Below are 24,953 nucleotides of genomic sequence, written 5' to 3'. Positions count from 1 at the left end.
TGAAAGTCATGGTCAAGACCTCATCTTTATTCTTATATTATTTTCCAGTGGTGATCTCCCTCAGCTACGTCCACCGCTCTCAGCCTCTGTGGAAGAAGAGTCCTTTCAGCAACACCTGGTGGTGTCTGACTGTACCTGTGGTGTAAGTTATCACATCATTGTTCCCCCGGCAGCAGTGGTTTCCGACCTGTGGGCCATGAAGGCGTCGCAAGTGGAATGACAAATCCTTTTGCAAACAAGTACAACTGGTGAAAAAATATATAGCGTAAAAATGTGTGTAAGATTTTGCAATACGTTACGACCGGCTCAAAGCTGCAACACATTGAGGGACAACATACCAGGTTTGACGCTAAAGGAATAACATTTATTAACAAAGAGACAAAAAGAAAGGCAAAGCAAGAACATAGAGAAAGGCTGGGATCTTGTACCAGGGAGTTGAGAGAGAGTGATAATAATAATATTAATAATTTTATTTATAAAGCACTTATCAAAACAATGTTACAAAGTGCTTTACAAGACAATAAAATAATTAACAAGGTAAGATAAAAACAACAAAGATCGTAGCAAAAAGATAAAACAGGACAAAGCAAAAACAATCGAAGTACAACGTTATGATGGCAAAATGAAAAGAAAATAGAGGATAAAATTATTATGTATCATAGACGGCCATTCGATAAAAGTGTGTTTTTAGTGCTTATATATACCAAGGCCAAAGCTTCATGCAGGTGCCCTCAATCATTCCTCAGGAAACTGCACCTTGAACACAGGGACATAGCAGACACACATGCAAAGCAATAGCAAATATACAATGACATGTAACAAGACGACATCCAACTGCACTGTCAAAACAGATACCATGTTAGCAAGAGGATGACTTAAAAAGGAAAGGGAGTCAAGAAACCCACAGTGAATGGAAAAGATTACACTGAGCTCCCCCTGCTGGCTGTTCAGGAGTTCTCATTGCCTTAAAAAACCACAGTGGAGTGACATTATTTGAACTCTGTCTTGTCATAACACTGAATGTGGGCTGCCAACATTTTTGAGATTTTCAAGTAGGGCATGAGTCGGAAAAGGTTTGGAAACACTCAACCGGCTAAACCCAGTTTCAGATTCTCCCCCCTGGCTATGCTGCAGACACACAGAGCCCACTCCTGCTGTCAACAGACATTCTCTGGGTTTATTCTTGATGCCAGCAGAGGAGCTCATTAATTCCGTGCATAAGCTCCATAGCTGTGTAACCCTTCAGGCCAACTTTGAATTGAAGCCCTCGTTTTGATGAGACTTCAGTGTTGATGCAGCGGGGCACTGATCATAACTTAACACAGTTGTAAAAATCCTCTATTACTATCTTTTCAACTACATGTCGCCTGTGGCAGTATTCCTTTAAGTCAAAATGCACCATATGCAGTGAATTAATTTTCTTTTGACCTTTGACTGTTCTCTTCTCTCCCCTCTCTCCTCCAGTCTGCTCAGCCAAGTTGTTCAGGCTTTGGTGGATTATCAGTTGTGGCGCGACCGGGCCAGCGTGCTGACCTTTCACCTGGCCGACATACCGCTGCATGCCTGGGTGTTGGTGTCTCTGTCCCCGCTGCTGGTGGTGGTGGTCAACGAAGTGGTGAAGCTGCACGAGATCCGGTAAGAAAAAACAACAGTGATGGAAAGAAGGAAATATGTAGTGGGCACAGAGAGAAGCATGAAGAGAGGAGGACACGCTGATGATGCAGATTTTACGTTGCTTGAAAAAACATGAGGGATCAGTGTGGGATTAGTGAGGATTATTTAGTGATCAGGATCGGTCTGTGTACTTAGTTCGCGGCCTTTGGAAAATGAACCGTTTCCCGTTTTTTCTTTGATAGTACAAAGCGAAAAACAGAAAACGAATCGTTATCCATTTTCCATGATTCGTTATCAGATTTAATTTGATGTGTTTGTAAATAGAAATTGGGAATTCAAAAAACTCTGTGGAAAACTCCTTTCTTTATTTCCTGTTAGTTTGTTCTCTGTGACCCCGAAGTTTTACCACGAGCGAGCCACCACAACCACAGAAGAGGACCAGAGTGCGCCTGTTATTTGAGCTGTGCTTTTATTTTGAGAGGAGTCTGGCTGCAGACTCTGGGTCACAGAGAAGAAACTAACTGGAAATAGTGAAAGGAGTTTTCCACAGAGGTTTTTTAATTCCCAATTTCCATTTACAAACACGCCAAACTAAATTGGATAATGGAAATTGGATAACGATTCGTTTTCCATTTTGTATTATCAAAGAAAATACGTGAAATTTTCCGTTGTTTGTTTTGTTATTGCAAAACCAAAAACGAATGGCCACAAACTACACGGACCAGGATCAGTCTGATTTTCTCTCATCATCTTCAGAACAGCGATGTGTCGGGATGTGAAGCCAGATTATCAGATTGTGCCCCCCCCCGTCTTCATCTTGCGCTCTGCTTTGTCCCCCTCTGTCCGTCTCAGGGTGCGAGTTCGCTACCAGAAGAGACAGAAGCTGCAGTTTGAAACAAAGCTGGGAATGAACTCTCCGTTCTGATGCCTTCCCTCCGAGGAAGCTGTTGTCCAGACGACACTGGGAACCAGTCGGCCCATACTGGAGACCTGGGGGACGGGGACGGGGGGGACGGGTGTTGTGGTGCGAGCACGGCAGCGCCCTCCATCAACAGTTCGGCCCAACAGCACTGCAACCATCGAGTGGAGCGGCAGATATCAACCAAATTTCACGGTGGGAGCGTCACAACATGAGCTCCCGTCAGTTATCTGAAGGGCAGGGAAAAGAAAATTCCAAAGCATCTATTTCCACTCAATAGAAGAAGAGCCAAAAAATAGGATTTATCTGTTTGATTTTAGTTTGTTTTAAAGGCATGAGGAATGTTCTCTGATAACGTTTATTCTTCCTCACCATCACTTCTGTCTCTGTGAGAGAGCTGTGAACGGTCGCTCGCCTCGAGGTTCCAAACAATCCACGAAAGCTACTTCACTTTGAAAGGCATATCATCAGACCAGATCAGCCTTCATTCACTTCACATGATATTTAAACAGAAAACACAAAGGGTTGAAAAGATAAGTTAAGTATGGAAACCTTAAGTGTTTATTTTGTAATATTTTAATAGCTATGAAAGAAATAATCACAGAAACCGTGTGAAAAACATGAGTGAAACAACAGTTTGTGAACTAATTCAAGAAATTCTTATTATTATTTTATAATTATTTTACTATTTTCTTGATTTTATACAAGGTTTTTATCCCATATTATACTTTTTTTTAAAAAATTTTTTATCAACTCTTACTTTATAAGATAGTAAGCTCAACAACCACTGTTGCATTGAGGCAATCAGCTCCTGGTAGTGAGAGGAACAACAATAATTAAGTTGAAAAACAGGCTTTTCTTTAATAAAATATATATCAAATCCTATATTGCAATAAGAATAATGGAAATAACACTTCACAGTGATGAGTTAAGTTTAAATAATTTGCCAAATTAGTTCACACACTGTTGGTTCTTGTGATTATTTACTTCATAATATATTTTTTATTTATTTAATATTGAATATTCAACATGTAATAGTAACTTTCTGGATTGCATTTCAGCCTTTGAGCCACATTTTAATCTCCACTCTGGTCACCTGCGAAACAATGTTCTCCATTATTTCATTGTGTTAGTAACACATGTTCTTTGTTGTCTCGGTTCCTGAGCTAAGCCGACGTCAGACCTGCTGTAACTCGGTGACGAAGGATCGTTTTGGATCAGTTACGTTCGGTCCTATACACACATATCTTTCTATAAATGTTCAGACTAACTGAAAACCGTGCCAGCATGCTACTCTGTCTGGATGCACACAGCTGGCTGTACAGTGATCTTAGCGAGTCCCTTCCTGAGTGATGGATTTTCTGTATATACAACAATACTCACTCCGGTGTGCTAACTCACCAGACTCTTCTGAAAGGTGCTTCATATTATTCAGTTGCCTTCCTTCTCAGCCTGTCTGCCTGTTTCATGTCTCTACACCTCCAGCTGATCTGTTACCCCCACATGTCATATTTAATCTAATGGCCAGCCAAATCCACAGATAAATTTTTCTTTCAATTCTCCACATCAATCATCGTATTGTATCTGCCACTGATTAATTTACGCAGTTAACCTTCAGCAGCAGATGTCTGTATCACTGTCTGTGTTTTTCAATCAGACCAGCAGTCTGTGTGGTGCTGTGATTGTTTCAGATGGATGCGATTTTAAATATCGCAATGTACACAAGATGGTAGATGGTATATGTATTGTTAATGTATTACTTCACAACTAAATGCCAGCTGTTTTTACACATATGTGGAACAATGAAAGTAATTTTTGTCAACACCAGATCAACCTTGGGGCAGAATTGAACCATGTCAAACAATCGGTTTCTCAATTTATTTCCAGGGAATGGGTTATATCCTTATAAATAATGGTAATATTGTGGTATGAATCTATGTATACTTTCTTTTAAAATATACTTTTATTATGCTGGATTCAAGTGACATTTACATATTACATGTCACAGCGTTACCTCAGTTTTGAAAACATTTTCCCCTGAAAGAATATCGTCATATTGTCAGAAGATTTTCTCCATATCACTCAACACTACTTAAACCTGCGGCCAATCGAATCAGGAGCCTGGAGTGTCCTGCAGGGATTGTCGACCACTCGAATTGCAGCTTAATCTCATGATGTCATTGAATATGGCATCATGAGATTTTAGTGTCAGGGCTATATTTCTGGATATTTTAGAGGCTGAGCCCAGATTTAATATATTTTAATTTGACTGCAGATTAGATTTTTCTTTTTTTAAATCAGCCCTATTTGACTTGTGTGCTCACTTTTGTGTGTGTGCCTGTTTTGGTTGTTGCATGGCAACAAATGCTCTTTTAAAGTCACTCATTTTAAGGGGCTTTCCCTGAGTGGGTTCTTTCCAGCGGTAGCTGGCGGTTTCGATGCTCACTTTCCAAGAGCTTCAGTCACTGTTGTGTTTACAATAAAAGAGGTTACAGTGCGCCCTCTGAGTAGTGCTACTTTTTCAGGACAGGCTGTGACTCGCTATCGGAAAAGTGACAAGTTGGGCCAGCTGGGGGCTCGCTGGTTAGCATGCCAATTTCATTTGAAGGAAAGTGATAGAACTAGAAGCAAATTGAGAGTTGATATTGATGAAAGTTTGTTCCATAACTCATGATGTTTCCTCTTACACAGCAGTTAATGCTAACCTTAGCTATGTAGCAATAGCAAAAACGTACACACGGCACCTTTAAAGTGGGGCTGCATGTGAATCGGTACAAGTGAAGATGTGCAGAAGCACACCCTGATTTTCTGGTTTTTGCAGCACTGGATTCTGCTGGTGATCACTTTCAGGGTGGACAGGGACTGACACGAAACTACTCGAGATGGCTTGAAGACAAACATTACAATGCAAGAAATAACTTCTGATTTTATTTTATTCTTCGTCCTGTTTTGTTCTGTATTGGTTTATATCATGACAAACATATGGACTATGCTGCATGAAAAAGATCCACATGAATGCTCTGTCTTAATTAGTGTACATGTTATCTATAGTTCTACTGTTTTGTTCACACCGGAGCATGGACTTCACACTGTATGTTGCCAGGCTTCTGGTGCAACCTGCAGAGTTGTTGCTAATGTTTTGATAATATTACCATGTGTAGGCTAGGAGCTGACGCCTGCCAGGTCAGTTGATTGGTAGGGGTGGGGTATCAGCTGATGGACTATGAGATAGTTGATCACAAGATACATAAATGTATATTTTGTATTTTTTTAAAGTGTCTATGTTCAGGACTTTTGACAAATTTGTTTGTGTATTGATTATGTCATGTTAATAAATATTTTTCTTTTATTTATAAGATTGCTGTGGTAAAATGTTGTCATAATTCAGCACACAAGCAGGAAGAAAAAAAAACACGAGTCAACTGGGAAAATTCAAATTAAGTCTGAAGATTTGCTGTTTTTAAGATACACACATACAAAGTTCTTATTTATAATATATTCTTATTTATATGGCCTCAAACTCCTACATGCCATTGACTGTTTGACTCAATAAATTAGGTTTTGTTTGTAGTTAACTGGAATTTAATCTTCAAAAGTTTTACAGTTTTTATGTAAGTGATTGCTGTCGGAAGATATAACTATTCCGCTTACTTCTGCTTTAACTCTCACTTCAGCTTCTTGGTCTCTGAACATCACAGTCACTCAGTTTCAATGTTTAATTTAATGATAACTTCTTGTGTCCAAACTCCCTCTAGTGTGGAAGATAAAACCAGTGTGTTCTCACCAATTGATTTAAAGAGAGATCACCAGCTTTTATACATAACTTTTTACTTAACTAATTGATCAGTTTGAAAACAACTGATGAATGGAAAATGAGTGAAGTTACTTGAAACCCATGTTCTTCAAAATACATAGATGATACTTTTGTCCAAGTTAATCCTATGTTTTTTCAGTCTAAGAGGAGAAGATCATATCAATACCACTTGCTTGAAACAGGGAGTTCTTGGGACAAGGTTTTGTATTAAGAGGGATTGGGCAGCTGGTTTGGAAAGGCAGAGAGAGAGAGAAAAAAAAAACCAAGTTGGAAATACAGTATTGTAAATTATATGATAATTTTGAGTCAAATATAATTTAAATTAATCCGGTGATATTAAAATTTTAACACCAAGTTTTCACTGGTGATGATCAATTTTTATATTTTGTTGCTTCAGTTGCTGCAAATTCTTGCCTATCATGAGATTTTCAGTTAAGCTGCAGACACAAGTGTCCAAAAAAGAAAGTCACTTCCGGTTGGCCTTTCAAAGTAAGTGTCACTAATTAAGTTGGACTCGCGTTCCTTGTCCGTCAAGCAGTATTTTTTGGATCCTGTCTGTTCAGTGGAAACAGTGCCCTTCAACAGAAAGTAGCTGCAGTGCGGTTTTACGCTGTAACTTCATCTTATTAAAGTTGAATGTGAATACTGTTTCCGGTGTGGTTAGTGCTTCCGCCGGCGAGCGTGACTGTAATTACAGACGGGGTCGATTCGAAACGCAGGAGAGCCAGCATCTATCTGTCTGTGAGTGTCATGCACCATAACTTGTATTTATTTATCATTCATTTTGAATTACATTAGACCTAGGAAACATATATGAGGTGTATTGTTTGACCATGCGCGCGTGCTAATGAGGTTTGGTTCCCTCCTCTGAATGTTTGACTTGGCTGCATGCATCCACAGCAGCAGCTAGCTAACGTTAGCTTGGCTTGCTCAGAGGAGAAAGTGTTATTGCGGTCGTCTTGACAGCTCGCTAGAAATATTGTGTCCAACCCCTTCCGTTGGACAATAAACAGTCTCACCGCTTTGTCCTGATAAAGGTATATGGTCCGCAATAATATGTGCTACAGTGTAAAAAAAAAAAAAAGCCAAGGTTATCACATAGACTGGGTTATCACGCATGTGGTGTTATCAGGTGTCAAGAGACGTCACGACAAACTCTATTTAATTATGTCAATATTCAAAGCTGCTTTGCTTTTATGCTTGTGCATATAAGGTGACTGAAAACATTGAAACATGTTTTGAGTCAGCAGGAGTCGGCTTTATTATTATGAGAAAAACCGTTATTCCCTAAAGAGCGTATTGCATAATAACAAATAGCATGAGCACTTCACATGACATGATTCGTACTGTTTCATTGAAACGACGTTGTCCTGGGTGGATGTGTCCAACGCTGAGCGTTTCTAAACACGTGAGTCTTCAAAGAAAAGTTTGAAGTTCTGTCTTGTTTTTTCTTCTAGAGCGAGACGCCTCTATAAATAACATTTTTTTCAAAGCCAGGCTTGTTCCTCTCAATAGGCACAAAGTGAACGGGACACAGCTTTGCAAAGTAAAAGGTAGTGTCAGGCATGGGCGTAATTTATGGTGGGTTTAGGGGGGTCATAACCCCTCCAAAAATCTACTCCAGCCAAGACCTAAATAATCATAAAATTGCAGTGAATAAAATATCTACAAGCTGGTATGAAGAACCTGTTGTTTTTATATTAATTTGCAAGCAACAAAAGTAACATTTCTAATAAATGTGTAGCTGATTGCAGAGTTTGCTATAGGTAAAACTAGAGGAGGACCCCACAGAATCAATGTGCTAGCATTCAGCTGATCTGAAAACTGATCTGCCTTTATCTCTCAAGCAAATTCGGTCTTTATTATTACTGACAAGGTGTGTGTGTGCTATGTTCATAATGCCTCTGAAGGCAGGGTAACTGTTAGCCTTGTCATAGCCTAGCTGCCTAAATCACCAATTCTCATTAGGTTATCCGCCTGGTAAGAAATAACATGGTAAGTGGTGATATGATAAATTGATTAATATAAGCATTCGTCCTGTCAGAATAAATGTTTTGATCACCACAACTTGACTGACAACAAAATGAAATGCGTTAAAAATAATGGTGGGAGATGACTGATGACTGATTTTGCACTCTTCATCCGCACTGGGACACATGCTGACTTTATATGGGATAAGATTGTAACGCTCCCCCCCAGTGTAACCAAATAACGCCCTCGGTTTCAGGCCTGTGTTGTCATCCACAGTAAAGAACTGTATTGAGTGAGTCTGTGATAATTCCTGTTGTACTGTGCATCAAAGTGCAGTGTAACTGACCAGTTGTTGTCATGTTGTGATTAGAAATACTGAAACTTTCTTTCCCCCCCCCTCCTCCTCCCTCTGCCTGTCTGTCAGTAGTCTTGAACTCGGAAGTACAGCAAAAAACAAAAAAACAAAAAACTGAGCCGGGATCGGAGAAGATTTGTGTCTCTTACTGTCCCGATTCTTCTGAGATGGACGTTGGAGTGTCCAAGTCCCACGTGTTTCTCAACTACAGCCCCAGAGCGCTCCTCTCCCAGTGAGACACGCATCTGCATGGTGGTGCTGTGTGCTCCCCCCGCCCCCCCCATAGCTGCGTGATGGTGGTGGTGGTCCCAATACTCTTCGCTGTTGGCTTACCTCCAGTGCATTCTGTCCTGTATGCGAGTCATAGTCATAGCAGTGTGATGTTAACGGCCTCAGAAAGAATTGGATGCAAGTATTCGGTGGTCGGTAGAATGGCTGGAGGTCGTCCAAATGCAGTAAATGGTATTCCGTGTGTGCAGTGGCTGCTTTCAGTGCATTACGTCCGGCTGCCGGGGTCAGGCCAGCTTCGGTTTGGCTTGGTTGCATTCATAAGAAGAGCAGTGCTGTGTGTGTATGTGAGATATAGCTTATGCTAAATGTTCAAGCATTTAGAATCCTACATTATGTGTGTGAGAGAGACTGCTTGTGCACGCTTTTTGGGCTAGAGTTTGGCAAATTATGTAGTCTGGGATGTTATAGGCTACATGGTAAGAATAAGATGAGGTGGTTCTCAAAGTGGAGTCTGTGGACCTCCATGGGTCCCGAACAAAAATACAGAAGAAAAAAGTCCATTTAGCACCTGTTCTTGAGCTTTCAGTCACATTCCAGAATGAACTTCAGCACTCATAGATCTCAAGACCTCGCTACTAAATGGACTACTTAGTGAATCTGTTGCCAAGATCAAGAATGAACTTTTATCTGACCTAGTGTTTACTTATGTTGTTAGTCAGTAGTACTAATTAAATTACAAGCAACTTCTCATATGCAGTTATATGCAAAGGTCTGTGCTCCTCTGGATGACTCAGTTTTATTTTTGAAGTGGAAAGAAGTAAATATAACCCCTGTAGTAAATGCACTTGTAAATGAATCTTTGTCTAAATATAAACATAATTTTAATTTGATCAACATTAAAAGTAAGAAGATTAGATTAGCACATGAAAAAGTCTGCCCCCCCCCCCCCCCACCTCATTAACTTGTTCGGCTTTAACTGACTCCCCACAACTTGTAAAGGCGGCTCATGTTTCTAAGAAACACGAGCCCTTAAACCCCGTGGTAACACTCAACAACCACAAATGACTTGTTATCTTGTGTTTAGAGTCATGGGGAAATTAAATTGTGCCTAAAAGAGAACATACAGTAAATGATTCTAGTCCTTCATAGACTGGGGGTTAGTGGTGCATTTCAGCCTCTTGTGGCCAAAATGAGTATTACAAAAACACTCAGTTGGTTATAATGCTGTGCAGCTGCATGGCAGCCAGCGGCACAAGACACATTTCTGAAGGACATGGGGCCAAAAGTGGATTCCATTAAAATTGGAACCAAAACCACTTGAAGAGACACAAAGTGCTGTTTTTGGAAGCTTACTACTGACTCAGCAGGGTGCTCTAATATGTTTGCACATACCTTTTTGGGCAGATTATTTATTTTTTCAGTTAATTAATACAATAGTAAGTTTGCTTCAACCTTTGTAAGAAACATCTGTTTGCCTAAGGGGTTCTATTTATTTATTTTGTATTTAAGGAATTTAAAAAACATGTACTACGCTCAGGGGTGCACAAACTTTTTCATGCCACTGTATGTCAGTGAGACAGAGTCCAGTCATTTTGGGTTCCACAGAGAAACCTAATTAATCAGTGGTCTGTCATATAAACATGTTTGAGAACACCAGGTCTACAGTTTTCCATTGAGGCTGGCTAACGCTTTGATTATCTGTGCTGCATGAGCTGCCGAGCAAGCCAACAAAACACCAGCACACACCATTAGTTACATCCCAGTCGCCGTGATCTTTTTTTTTCCTTCTTCTTTTCTTTTCTACATTTTCCAAAAACAATAAAAGATGACTGACTTCTTCACCGACAGGAGTTTATAAACACGACAGTAGACAGAAGTACATTTTGAGAGAACAGTAACGGGCTGAACATCACCAGCAGAAGGAGACTTGTGTCATGTGTGTGTTTAGGTGGAGCGTCCCGCTGGGTGCAGCACGGCGTGTCATGGACGCGGTGAAGGAGAGTCACAAGAGCACCATGAGCTCGGGCAAAATGGTGGCCCTGGCTGCGGGGCTGTCTGTGGGGGCCACGGTGGGCTACATGGTCTACCGCCACATGAGCAGCACTAACAACAGTGAGTATCTGCGTATGTTCATTGATAATAAATAATAAGACATTGTGTATATTTATTTTCTAATGATCGTTGTGCATGTCTTCAGCAGGTCAGGGGCCCGACACGGAGGTGTCCAAGATGATGCTCCCTGTAGAGGTTTACAGGAACATGTCCAGATACCAGGCCAAGTTTTTGGAGGTGGTGAGTTCTTCAGTCCCTCATAATGATGTATCAACAGATCAAGGAAGTTAAAGTGGAGGTGAATATTCTAACAGCTCCTGAAAGAAGGTATAGATTCACATTGATAGGGGCGTCGTTTAGCTCAGTCGGTTGAGCAGGCGCCCCATTTACAGAGCAGAGGCTATAGTCCTCGCTGCAGCCGGCCCCGTATCGAATCCCGACTTGGGCGGCCCTTTGCTTCATGTATTCCCCCTCTCTCTGCCTCCGCATTTCCTGTCATTCTCCACGTAACTATCAATTAAAGGCAAAAATGCCCCCAAAAATATACTTACTTAAATATATTTACGTATATGAATCAAATACATTTAAAAAAAATAAAAAACAAATTCACATTTATATAAAGAGCTGACTCGACATTTGTATTCATACAATTGTTCCTATTGTCAGTTATTCTATAGGTTTATGAAAACCAGAAGCATTGAGTTTTGAAATATAAAATGATCACCTGGAAAAAAGTTTAAATGAACCAACAATTTCCTTAAACAGTTTATGAAATTCAATTAAAATTCAACTCATTATTTTGAAAAATATTATTATTATTATTTCTCATTCTGAAATTTAGAAGAACAACATTTTACTGTGATGTGATTTATACATTTTTACCCTGAATTTATTGGGCAAAGAATACGGTCGGACGTGTTTCAGCTGTCAGCCTTCTTCAGCATGTAGACAACATTATTAACACCTGATATAGTGCAGCAGTGAGGACTCGTTAGCACTAAACTGGTTCACCCGTGTGTAGGGGGGATGCACATCCATAGGTCACATAACCCACCGTCACACATCACAATAAACATTCAAAACCCACATAAATACATAGGCTATGTTCAAATGCCAAGACAGGACACATTTTCAGACATTGGGGCCGGTTCCTATCATTTTTTTGTGTTAAGATTTTACTGTGCACCTGGACCTGTTGTTTTTAATCTTTCGGAGTTGTGCTGATATTTTGCACATTTTTTAATTAATTTCCCCCCACCCCCTCCTCCCCCTCACCTTTCACATGTGTCTCTGTAGCAGGAGGACTAAACAATTTCCACATGATGGAGTCGGTCATGGAGATTTGATGTTGTTTCTAAGATTTCTTGTTTATCTACTTGACACAATGAACACTTTCACATCATCATTACTACCTTCATATCAATACTTGATCTGTTTACAAACAACAAACTAAATTGTTCATTGGTTGATATAATTGGATGGCAGGGAGGGAGTTTTGTCCTGTTTTAACCATGTTTGACACCAGTCATATCACTCAGCTGTCTCTCTCTGTTTCAGGTGACCCAGAAGTCTGGAGCCCATGTGCGGGTTTTGTCAGACACTGGGGAGGCCGGGTGTAAGGCAGTGTGCTTCCTGCTGCAGGGCTCCAAGGAACAGATTCTGCTGGCCCGTTGCATCCTGGAGAACCTGGTCACAGACTGTGAACCGGTCACAGAGACCTTGGAGGTTCCTCAGACTGCCTTTGGACGTATAATAGGTAGCTGCTAGATGCCTACAATGAATATATTAACCTTCACCTAATTGTTGCTGATAGCCGCTGTGTGTGTGTGCACGCTGCAGGTCGTGGTGGAGGGAGTCTGAAACTGATCATCAGGACCACAGGAGCCAAAGTAGCTTGTTCCAAAGAGAAGACTCACGGTCCTGGGGCGAAGGGTAACGTTACAATCACAGGGACCAGAGAGGAGGTGAAACAGGCCAAGGTGAGTTGGATCCACTGTGTGTTTGTGTGTGTGTGTCCTCATTTTCAAACATGCTATTACCTACCTACCAGCAGTCATCAGACTCTTTAATACATCACATCATCATAATAATTGTTATTAAAGAGTTGCACACCTGCACTTGTACATTAAAGGGATAGTTCAACATTTGGGCAAATTGGCCCATTGCCATAATCCCTATAGTCATAGCAGTAGGTTTGTTACCTTTAATTGTCAGTGCAAGTTATTTTTAGAGCGGCAGATCAGAGCCGTGAGCTGCTCAGAGCTACACTACAGAAGCTGGGATTTCTTGGTTTCCTTCATCAAATACAAATACACAATCCAACAACTCCAAAACGCTCTTGTGGAAAAGTTGTGACCTGCACATTCACCACGCTATGAAATAACAACAGAACGTGAGAAATGAGACAGAATTGTTTTCGAGGTAAATTCATACAAAACTGCTGATGCGCATTCCTGTCGGGGGCAGTTTTTCGGCAAGAACTCTGCATTTGCCTCGAAAACAACTCTGTCTCGCAACGTTCCGTTGAAGTAACTTAATTATATGTTTTATGTCTCCTCATGATTATATACAGATTTTGTTACTGTATCCTTAATATTATTGCTGGCGTAAGTTATTTTATTCTCCTAATTATCCTATCTGTATTTTTATTCTATTCTATTGGAGCTACTGTGACACAATAATTTCCTGCAAAGCATTAATAGAGTTCTATTCTATTCTATTCTATTCTATTAAGAATCACTGTATCTACTGCTCATGTGATCTCTGTGCAGGAGCTGATTCTCGAGAAAGTCAGAGAGGACATGATGGTGAGGACGAAGATCTCACAGTCGTCCGCTCTGCGCCAGAGACGCGGCCACACCGCTGTCAGTCAGAAGCCAGACGGCACAGAAACGGAGGCACCAGTTGGTTTGAACAACAACGGCCCCCACTCCCAGACAGTGAAGAACGGGCACATTCACTCATGTGGAACCACGAGAGAACCAGAGAATATTTATGACAAGTTCGAGGAGCTGAAATTCAGCAAGACTGACAGCAAGGAGGAGGAGGGAGAGGAGGAGGAAGAGGAGGAGGAGGAGAGTCTCTCCACAGACTCTCTCTCTGAAGTTTCCAAATTTGAAAGTTGGTTCACTGTCTCTAAAACTATAAGTGTTAAAGACTTTACCCTCAATTTAATCTGTCCTTGAGTTTCATCACCTTTGCTCTGATGTCTAGTTCCCAGTCCAGACCTGAGCTTCCAGCCCGATGAACATCTGGAGGTTTACGTGTCCGCGTCGGAGAACCCCAACCACTTTTGGATCCAGATCCTGGGGGTTCGCTCCCTCCAGCTGGACAAACTGACAGAGGAGATGACCCGCTTTTACAACAGCGGCGACAATGCAGTCAGTACCCGGCTTACTGTCTTTTTTTTAGAATCTTTTATACATGGATCATTTTTGACAGAGAACAGCAGAAAGAATTTTAAAAAACTGTCTCTACTGTCCAGGAGCAGAGGGTGGAGACCATCGTGGTGGGAGACATCGTGGCCGCTCAGTACCGAGAACACGGCACATGGAACAGGGCCAGGGTGCTGGGAGTCCTGCCCTCTGGACTCGTGGACCTTTACTATGTTGACTTTGGGGATAACGGGGAACTGCCCAGAGACAGTCTGCGCCGAATGAGGTGAGAGAGAAAATCATCATCCACCTTGAGGAGTCTGAGTTAGACCAGTTAAAATGTCTCGCATTTATTGCCATGTTTCCTCTCCATATCTTAATATCTTATTTGATATTAAGTTGAGTGTTGTGGTTGCTTTTTAGGGTTATGTCCACACTACTGTGTCTATGCGATCTCTGTTCATACTGGCACACCTGAAAACACATATACACAACTATGTAGTGTGGACACCATGAGTAGGGAGCCAGGAGAAGCAAATGCTTTTAGAATTTAAAGGGATAGTTTAACATTTTGGCAAATTGGTCCATTGCCATAATCCCCATAGTTTTAGGAGTAGGTTCGTTACCTTTAATTGTCGGTGCAAGCTGTTTTTAGAATGGCGGAGCAGAGCCGCAAGCTGCTCAGAGCTACGCTACGGAGGGTAATGGTATTTCTTGGTTTCCCTCATCAAACTCATCAAATAAACAATCCAACAACTCCAAAACGCTCTTGTGGACAAGTTGTGACCTGCACATTCACCACGCTATGAGATAATAACAGAACAAGACAGAGTTGTTTTCGAGGTAAATTCATGCGAAACCGCTGATGCACGTTCCCGTCGGGGGCAGTTTTTCGGCAAGCAGTCTCTGTACCAGAGCGTTTTGGAGTTGTTGGATTGTGTATTTAATCAGTTTGATGAGGGAAACCAAGAAATTCCATTAGCCTCTGTAGCGTAGCTCTGAGCAGCTTGCGGCTCTGCTCCGCCGTTCTAAAAATAGCTTACACTGACAATTAAAGGTAACAACCCTAACCCTAACACTATAGGGATTATGGCAATGGACCAATTTGTAAAAAGGTTGAACTATTCCTTTAAGGCCTAATGGTGTGGACATTGCTTTAAACTGTGAGTGAACATTAGTCTCAGTTTGGTCATTTGAAATGTTAATCTCGGCGCTTTTCTGTAAGCCTCGCCCCACTACAGTATCATCATCATCCTCTTATCACAGTTCCCACACTCAACAACCTCACTATTGTTACAACTTTTTACAGCAGCACTGTGAGTGCAGACTAATACGCACTGCAGGACCTTTGTACAGAATCCAGCAACAGGTCCTCCAGTTCAGGCGGCTCAGCGATAAGTCCACCGCTCACTGGGAGCTGTCTGTAATGGAGATTTAAAAATGTTTGGGCTTCTCAAAGAGAAAATCAGAACTCTTTGGAGATGAGTCTACATCCAGTGAGTGCACCGAGTCAGTGAGGAGGCAGCAACAATACAAAGAGGGGCAAATTAAACAATTTTGTGTGTGAACAACCTATGATATTATAGCTATGATGCCATATCTGATGTGCTTGATATTCATGTGTGATAAAAAAATCATTTTTAACTCCTTTGCTTTTGTTACATCACATGGAACTGAAAAGGAGACACACAGTTGTATAATTTATGTATCAACAACAATCTCATGTCTTGTTTAAGGCCTCATGTCATGAGTTGTGAGCAGCGCATCCATACTGAGTTTTAAATATCTTGTCATCGCAGGTCAGGAGATGCTAATCAGATATTTAAGTCTTCATTTCTCCTCTCTTCATACACATTCCACATGCTCTTTTACATAACAATTCACCATTCTCATCCATTCATCTGTAAATTTAATCACACAGCAACATATTTGCGACTCCATAAACAATACAGAGATGAATGATTGGTCCTTCCACCGTAATATAAGAGAAAAAATCTATAAAATACTAAATAAGAACTAAACTCTCCAGAACAAGAATGCTGGGGTGCATCTTTATGATACTGAAAAACCTTTACAAAAGGGAAAAAAGGGGGAAGGGACAAAAAAAATGGTCATCCCTGTGTGACATGTATCTTTTCAAGCCCAGGGTGAGGTTTTCAGTGCATCTGCAGATTGCATGTTATTGTTCATGGCAACAGAGCTAAGTCATTAACAGCTTTTGCTTTTGCTGCATTAACATTTCAGGAGCGACTTCCTCAGTTTACCATTCCAAGCTATTGAGTGCAACTTAGCTGGAGTGAGACCGAAAGGTAAATCTATTGAGTTGATACCTTTCATCACACAGGCACAGAGAGAGTTCATTCTTAATTTCATGTTATTAGTCTTTGTTTATGCCTTATTATTTTGATATTTTCTGAACCGTGTCCCTGTTCTTCAGGCGAGGCGTGGACTGAGGCAGCCCTGGACGACTTTGAGCGGCTGACTTACTGTGCACTCTGGAGACCGCTGCAGGCCAAACTGTGCAGCTACTCCCACTCAGAGGTCTCCTCCTGGCCCACTGTCAAGCTCTATGTCAACAACGACGGCAAGGTCAGAAAGATTTTTTATCATTTGTATATCTGTTTGGTTCCTGTCACCTGTTTTGTTTTGCACACATCATGTATTTCTAAATGGGAAAAAATAAAATAAAAATCTATCCCAGACTGTAGATATCGGTGAGGAGCTCACACGACTTGGCCACGCCATCAGCTTCCAGGAAGTGGTGAACGGAAAGACTGAGGGTGACCATCTTGGCTGTCTGCAGAGGATGCTGGTGAGTCACTGAGCACACAGGACATAAATGATTAAAGGTTTTAACTAAAGTGTTTTGTAGAACGACACCAACGAGTTTAAACTGAGGCCAGTACTTTATACCTACGTTGGAGAAAAACAATACTGCAACATTTTTAGGCTATAGTGTGATTCATAATAAACATCTTGACAATGTGATTTAACCAAGCAAGAGAAGAGAAACAGCAAGGCGAATTAATGCCTGAAAACAATTACATCATAACTACATCTCCCTTGAGAAACAAGCCACAACTCATCCAGTATATCCATTAGGTTGCTCACCTCTAGTGCTGACTAGGAAAGAAACATTGGTTATGGACCAGTTCAGCCATAAATATTTGATCAAACTAACACATCTGCCTTGACCTCAAGATCAGCAGGTGGACAAAATCTTTACTTGAAGTCTAACAACTTTATCAGTGCCATAAAAGTCATAAAAGTGGTGAATTCTCAATTCAGGGGTCTTTGTTTCTGATTTGAAGGAATAAACAAATACACAGTAATAAATGAGGCTGTATATTGTAATTTAATACATGTAGCCCCAATTCAGATGTTTACACGTAACTGAATGAGTTATTATTGAAGAACGTATGAAAAAGAGGTCAGAATAAGATGTGTAACGTCAATGTGAATAAAAAATCTAACCATTCACCCAGAATTCAGAATTCCCAGGGAGCGGCTGAACTGTTGGGATTTAAAATGAATAATTCAAACACAGTCCAACATCAGCTCTTATCACAGGCAGCAGAAATAACATTGAGCCTACTTTTACAGCATCGTCTTGGAGCTGAGCTGTTTTCTGTTGGATCTGAAGTGGCTCAGTTGTTGCTGCTTTAATTTGCAGCTCCTCAGTGAAGATGCTGAGATTTGTCAAGCGATCATTCTGACAACAGAGCGGCTCAGCTGACAGCCTTACCCCAGGATGGAATGACTAGTGTTAAGATTAATAAGGGCTCCCGTAGGAATATAGTAGAAATATATAAAACTTGTGAGCAGTCACGGGACCTTGAAGGACAAAAGGCAAAACCGAAGGGGCAGTATCATCAGTGAGGGTGTTTTGGTGATCTGTGATTTGACCTAGACAAACAAAAAGTCGTAAAGAGTTGAAGAGTGAACATTTTGTCGGAGGAAGAGCAGGATGAGGGACAAAAGGAGACACTCTCTGGATTAGAACTGAAACCTCAGTCAGTGGCTGGAGATGTGAGGAGCTAGAAAGTCAGCGCTGCAAAAGGTTTCACCCACATGTGAGAGTGTCTCTTCAGCTACTTCTGACATGTGATGTGTAAATGAGGCGGCAGCCTGAGGCCGACTGTGTGTGGTCTGTCTGGCAGACGCCTCGTTGTACAGGTCCAACTACAACAGACAGAAGGAAATTAAGCTGAGAGCAGGAGGAGAAATGTTCAAGGTTGACCCAGCTGTTTACTAATGGGCAGATCCAGACGGCGCTGAAACCTGTCTCCACTGCTGCAATATCCCGTCAGTCCAAGACTGTAGCCTCAAGTGGAAGTCTTACAGATGGACACTTGATTGTTCTAATAGAAGAGAGTGCAAAGTTCTTGCTGTCGGAACATTGGCAATGTCCGATCAAACAGATCAGGTCATTTTTATGGCCGTGCCTTTCTCTGAACTAACTTTGGAGGATGCTGAAAAAACCAATAATATTTGTCACAACAATCAGTCCTTGGAGCACTGTGGTACAACAATACAACAGACTGTTGACCAAATGAGGGGAGTCAGTCTACTAGTTACTCAAGGCAATGGATGACGGACAATGGGAACTTTATTAAAACTACACAATCTGCCCTTGAGTCATAGAGACCGTTGAGGCTGAGGGAGAGAGAAAACAGCACATCACTATGTGTTAAAGTAGTAATGACTTCCCCTAGTAAAATCGAATCTGTTTCCAGTTCCATTGGCGTTTTTTTTTTTTCACATTTCTTTTCCTCGAGAATCACAACTGAAAAGCTCAGAAAGAAAGTTCCCTTCCGTGATATATTGATATAGAAAGCACTGTTTGGACCTTTGTTATCTCCCTCCCCATGCTAGGAAGTGGTTGTGTCTCTTCAAAAGATACATTTGACACTTGACATGAGATAAGTTAATCCTGAGCATGTCTGAAAGGGTTTATTGTGGATGTGAGACGCCCACTTTGTGAGTCCAAGGAGTGAAGGTCTTTAAGAACCCACCAGTAATCTCCTTGTGGAGTCCATGTTTGAAAGAAGGGGTGTCCTCATTTCAGATACAGGAATCTCCAAGGCCAGACAAAACTCAACTGAGATGGATCACTAGAATCCCAGTGTGAGCATCTAGTCAGAGTCTTCAAGTCACAAGGAATCAGGATTTACCAAAAAAACTTTCCAGCACCTTAAGATCTCTGCTGGTCACCTAACACCCAGCCTTTGTTGGTGAAAGGGTCGAAGGCGTTTGGAAAAATCTACATAATACCAGTATATCAGTTAATGGGATATTTCAATATTTTGGCAAATTTGCCTATTGCCATAATCCCTACTGTATATTCTTAGGGGTAGGTTACTTTTAATTGTTGGTGCATGCTGTTTTTAGATCGGCGGAGCAGAGACGTAAGCTCTGCACAGCGCACGGTATTTCTGGGCTTTCCCTTATAAAACTAATCAAATACACAATCTAACAACTCCAAAACGCTCTCGTGGACAAGTTGTGACCTGCACATTCACCACGCTATGAGACAATAATGTTACGAGACGGAGTTGTTTTTGAGGTAAATACGTAACCGGAACTACAGTATTATTCCATAGCGTGGCGAATGTGCAGGTCACAAATTGTCTACGAGTTGGAAACATAGAAATACCATGAGCCTCCATTGTGTTAGCTGAGCAGCTCACGTCTCTTCCCCGCCGACCTCAAAACAGCTTGCACCGACAATTAAAGGTAATGAACCTACTTCTAAGACTAAAGGGATTATGGCAATAGGTGAATTTGCCAAAATGTTGAAATATCCCTTTAAATCTGAAGGCAGAGGACACCATTTGGTCAGTGCCTGGACAGTTTGAAAGTATCCTTCAGCTGCGTGAACAAACCCTTGGACAGCTTGGTTTCTTTTGGTCTTACAGGATGACGTGATAGGAGCGTCGTCAGAGCTCAGTCTGTCCTGTATCAGCCTGTCAGGTGAGTACGGACGTCGCGACTGAACGATTGACTCATCAGACTGTTGACAGGGAGCATGATCAACTGGAAACCAGTAACAGGTTACTACCACCACGCATGCTCAGAGCAGTAATGCAGATACTAGAGGATTGGAGAAATGGTGATGTGATTGATATGATATAAAAGGCAGTTTGAAAGCATCCAGGGTTGCCGGGATGTTGAGAGTTTCAGATAAAAGCTGAAGAGGAAAATGGAGCGTCCACCTGACAAGGATGTCACATTCAGCCAACACTAAATCAAGAAATTCAACGGAAAGATAAACCACGGCCTTCCCAGATGAGGCAGAAACAGGAAAGAGTTTCCCATTAATGCTTTGACTTAGAAGAACAACACATCTCTGTGACACGTGTGCATTGGGAATATTGTCATCCAGATGTTTCCTCATTCTTCGTGGTGACACTGGCTCTAAAAAATGCATGCAGCACTGCAGGAAAAGAGAGAGAGAGGGGCGGGAAAGCCCCTGTCACAAGCTGGACCTGAGGCCGGGGGTGTTGGAGCTCGTGGTTGCACTTAATATCGATATACAAAGCACTGTTGGAACTTTTCTCTTCACATCTAATTGCATTAAACCACAATGTGCATTCACTTGCAGACGTCTTTGCATTGCTAGTAAAAACACAACAGATGTAACTTTGCTGTTCATGTTTGTTTAAACCAATTCTTCTTTTAAAGGGACAATGAGGAGTTTCTATTTGGTTATAAAAAAGTCTCACGTTAATGTGGATGAATCTACGCTACCCACACTTGTTAATGGCTCCATTTTCGATAAATATATTGTTTTGTCTCTATCGTTATTTTGTTATTATTAGTGGTGGCGGAAATGCTGGTCGAGCCAACCAGCGTTTCTTTACTTTCGGTTTCGTGGCGAGTCATGAGAATAACGCAGCCGAATCGCCATTTATGGTGGGAACTACGACGGTATGTGATTGTCTTCGGACCTCTGACTATAATTCTTGATGAATGAAAACATGAGTCCGTCTTGCGCCGGTCAAAGAATTTCACGGTGCGCACGGAGGCTCATAAATGTAATGTGAAAACGCTTCGCTTTTCCAAAACACCTCGTTGTCCCTTTAACATAAATCTTTTCTAATTAACATTTTTATATAAGTAGAATTCAATGACTTTGGCTAATTTTACAGGGTCACTAATGGCGCATTTCCACTAGCACGGCTTGGCTCGATACGGCTCGGCTCGGTTTGGTTGTGTTTCCAGTACAACTGAGTATCACTTGGTGCCTCCTCGACGTGGGCGGGGTCGTCATAACACGGCTGTGCGAAACCGTTCCGTGTCGTGCCGTCGAGCTCCCTCTGAATCCTTTCTTCGGCAACCAGAGTCAGGAACGTCTGGACCTCCTCGACCGACCAAGGAGTGGATTTCTTCTGAGAAGCCATCTCGTGTTCGAAGTCAAACAGCAGTACAAACTGAAGCAGTAAAAAGTGGTGTCTTGTCTTGAGTCTTGTTTTTATTTACATTCTAGTCGGTCGTCGCGTGGTTATGACGCTTCCAGTGACGACACTCATCGGCCAATCAGTGGAAGGCAGTCGGCTGACGTCACGTTTTAGTAGCGCTTCGGCTCGCTTGGAACCAGGGCTGAGGTGATACCAAAAGTGTAACTGGTTGCAGGTACTGCGTGCTAGTGGAAACGCGCCATTAGTAACACACCCACAGAAGGTTTTTACCATCTCCAGGTCTTGTCATGTTGACTCCATGTCTGCTGGATGTTGTTATGGATGTGAGATGTGGGGCCAAATTAAATGTCTGTTTTGAGCATGATGTTAAGTCCTGCCTGCATGGGGTAAAAAAGAAATTTATATTCTAGCTGAACTGTCTTTAAAATATAATAAGATCACCAGTGCGAGCAAGCATTCACTCCCAGCTTTTGGTACTTGTGGGTTCTTCTTATTGATTTGGAATTTATTATATTATGTTTCTCTCTCTCTCCCTTTGCACTGTGGTGTATTTGGAAAAAAGTGTTCTGTCTTTTACTGCTGCAAGACCAGCATCTGAACCACTTTTCTTCATGTCCCTCAGAAGTCGCCTCAATCTCAGGAAGTGTCGACGATGTCATAGAGGACGAGCTTCTCTGAGACCAAAGACGTACATGATTGTCAAGGTGTTGTGTCCTTTCTTTGTGACTGACTTAGGTTTAACATTCTGGGTGTATGAGCCACTGTATTTATAAAAATGATGACCTCGCCTCCCTTTTTCTCTTTCAGCACTGACCATCCATTCCTCAGCATCAGCTCCAGTGAGATGAAGGGGACATTTCCTTGTCTGACCCAGCTCGGCCACATTAACTCCTCATTCTAAAGCCTTACCTACCTGATAACTGTGCAACAGTTCTTCCAGCCATATTCACTTTATCATTGTTACTTCAGCACACAATGAATTCTTTGTTTTGCCTTTATGCTGTTCTGCATCTAATTCAGCTTTGCTTAAATGTGTCATTGCTATATTTTGTGTTCGGGAAATGAAGAGAGTGACAAAAACAAGTCTGACAGTATTATTTTTGGAAAGCACTGTGATATGAGCCAGTGGAAGCAGAGGGCAGCTGGTTTGCGGCCAGTAATGTCTTTTTTTTCTCTACTTGGTATGCATATTAAGATTATGACCTATGTATTAGGCTTCGAGTTATCATATTTGGAACTGACTCTGTGCAGTATTATTATTATTATTATTGTGGTCCTCAGATTGTGTTCAATATCAAAATGTGGCATCTACTGTATTGTTAGCTAAAGACAGAAGAAAGTGTTAGTTTGTCTTCAGAGCTATATATAAAGGATTTATTTTATGTCACAAGGCTTGTCTGTGTTTTTCTTTGAAATAAATCTTGCATTATGAATGTATTGACAGGTGACAAATGAAAGGGAAAAACCTGAAGAATGAGTGCAGAAAGAGAATGACAGCAGGGGATTGTAGAATAATGGTATCCATCCCTCCTGTCCCATGGAGCAGTGAAGTCGTTCTGGTGGCTCAGTATTTAACTGTGACAGTTATTGTTGGATTTTCCTTTAATTTGTCACCTGTCAGTGTGTTTCAAAATAAAATCAGATCATGGGTGCGTTTTAAGAAGCAGAGACATGTCACACTCAAACCTTAGCATACCTGTCAATTAACAGTTCAGTAAGCTGCAATGCTCAGACAGTTTTGACCTAAATGCAGTGATGGGAATCACGGTGTTATAAAATAACGGCGCTACTTTTTCAGAAACGAGTAATCAATTCCCCATAACGCCCTTACCGTTACTTGACTCAAGAAGTCCCATCACAAAATAATACACCTGTTAAAGTGCATGTTATACCTGTACAAATATTTTCAGTACATCAACTAGTAGGAAAAAAGCCGTTTTATCTTGACATATTTGCATGTTATAGAAAAATAGGACAATTGTTACTTTTCCAATGTAGTAGGGGAGACCGGGGGCAATTGTAACAGGGGGCAATTGTAACATTTTAAATTGCACCAATCAGAAATGAGATACAACCATGAAATTCATTATGCACTTGTTTTTTGATGTTCCCTCTCTGCCTACCAAAGGAAAAACTTATATCTCATGCATTTCTGATTTTATCTGACATGACTCATTTTTTAGGTATGAAAGTAAACATTTTCATCATCAGTATTTTTCTCATTCCTTCTTAACCTTTAATGTCTAATAATTGAAACACATCCAGTTTTGTTGACAATTTTGTTGGCTATCATTTGCTATATTTGTCATATGTTAACTTTGTTGTTTGTTGCCAGCAGGTAGCTTTTTATCATGGGTGGTGAATCGGGGGCAATTGTAACGCCCTGTTACAATTGCCCCCGACACCATCAAAATGATGTCCAGTTCAGTAACACCTTCAAATTAGATGATTTCCCCCCCTTTATAATGTAGAAAAGTGCTATATTAATTTATATATTTACCTTTGTTGTCTATTAAAGTTAAAATATAGTTTTGATGACTAGTCTGATAACTCTGTCAAAAAGCTAGCTAGCAGGCAAGCAGGGTAGCTTTAAATCATAGCTTCGTATTGAAACAGATTCAAAAACTGGTTGTAACTATTTATTTATGTAGCCTATTTATTTATTTTAGAGCGGCAACAATTATTCAATGAATTGATCGACAGAAAATTGATCTGCAATGATTTCGAATAATCAGTTCAAGCTACTTTTAAGCAAAAATGTCATAAATTCATTGGTTTCAGCTTCCTAAATATGAATATTTTCTGGTTTTCATACTTTTATATGATAATAAAAATTGATTATCTCTGTATTCTGGACTAAGTTGACAAAAGAAGACATTTTGAAAACTTGAGATGGACTTCTTGATCTTAACGGTTCACTAATACCTGTTCTTACCAGTAGACAACTGTTTTTTATATATGTTCAATTTATATTAAATGGTATTAACTATGTCTACATTCTTGGGAGTTTACTTTGGTCCTTGGTATTGATATAAAGGTATAAAGTATGTTGTTACAATTGCCCCCGTATGTGTTACAATCGGCCCCGCACGTGGGGGCGATTGTAACATTTGACTTCTTGGTGTTTGAATCAATATTGTGACTCAAATATTTTTTGTAAAAACATTTAATTACTGTTAACAAGTAGAACATAGATAGAGGA

General features: G+C 40.9%; 2 protein-coding genes across 5 annotated transcripts in view; both read left to right on the top strand.

Moving 5' to 3' along the window:
- The window catches only part of tmem94 (transmembrane protein 94), a 32,714-nt gene extending 26,843 nt beyond the window's left edge, over window positions 1–5,871 (top strand). For both annotated transcript variants that reach the window (XM_083994469.1, XM_083994468.1), the window contains 3 exons: window positions 49–142; window positions 1,465–1,635; window positions 2,467–5,871. In XM_083994469.1, coding sequence (XP_083850595.1) covers window positions 49–142; window positions 1,465–1,635; window positions 2,467–2,539 — 338 coding nt within the window. In that variant the 3' untranslated portion in view covers window positions 2,540–5,871. The remainder of the gene's footprint in view (window positions 1–48; window positions 143–1,464; window positions 1,636–2,466) is intronic.
- A 1,162-nt stretch (window positions 5,872–7,033) lies between these two features.
- On the top strand, window positions 7,034–23,116 carry tdrkh (tudor and KH domain containing). Of its 3 annotated transcripts, none has more exons than XM_083994476.1 (14): window positions 7,034–7,084; window positions 10,853–11,016; window positions 11,102–11,196; window positions 12,514–12,712; window positions 12,796–12,935; window positions 13,728–14,076; window positions 14,170–14,336; window positions 14,441–14,616; window positions 16,575–16,639; window positions 16,768–16,919; window positions 17,032–17,142; window positions 20,249–20,303; window positions 22,374–22,455; window positions 22,559–23,116. In XM_083994476.1, exons 2-13 carry the CDS (start codon window positions 10,887–10,889, stop codon window positions 22,427–22,429), a joined length of 1,695 nt encoding a protein of 564 aa, XP_083850602.1. In that variant the 5' UTR covers window positions 7,034–7,084; window positions 10,853–10,886; the 3' UTR covers window positions 22,430–22,455; window positions 22,559–23,116. The 3 variants fall into 3 exon arrangements, with proteins under 3 accessions (XP_083850602.1, XP_083850601.1, XP_083850600.1); XM_083994475.1 differs by having other exon boundaries at window positions 7,060–7,111; XM_083994474.1 differs by lacking the exon at window positions 7,034–7,084 and adding an exon at window positions 8,783–8,905.
- Window positions 23,117–24,953: the final 1,837 nt, after the last annotated feature.

The sequence above is a fragment of the Trachurus trachurus genome (genome assembly GCF_905171665.1).
Source record: "Trachurus trachurus genome assembly, chromosome: 19".
Taxonomy (NCBI): domain Eukaryota; kingdom Metazoa; phylum Chordata; class Actinopteri; order Carangiformes; family Carangidae; genus Trachurus; species Trachurus trachurus.
The sequence above is the reverse complement of the archived record's forward strand: the minus strand, read 5'-3'. Positions and strand labels throughout refer to the sequence as shown.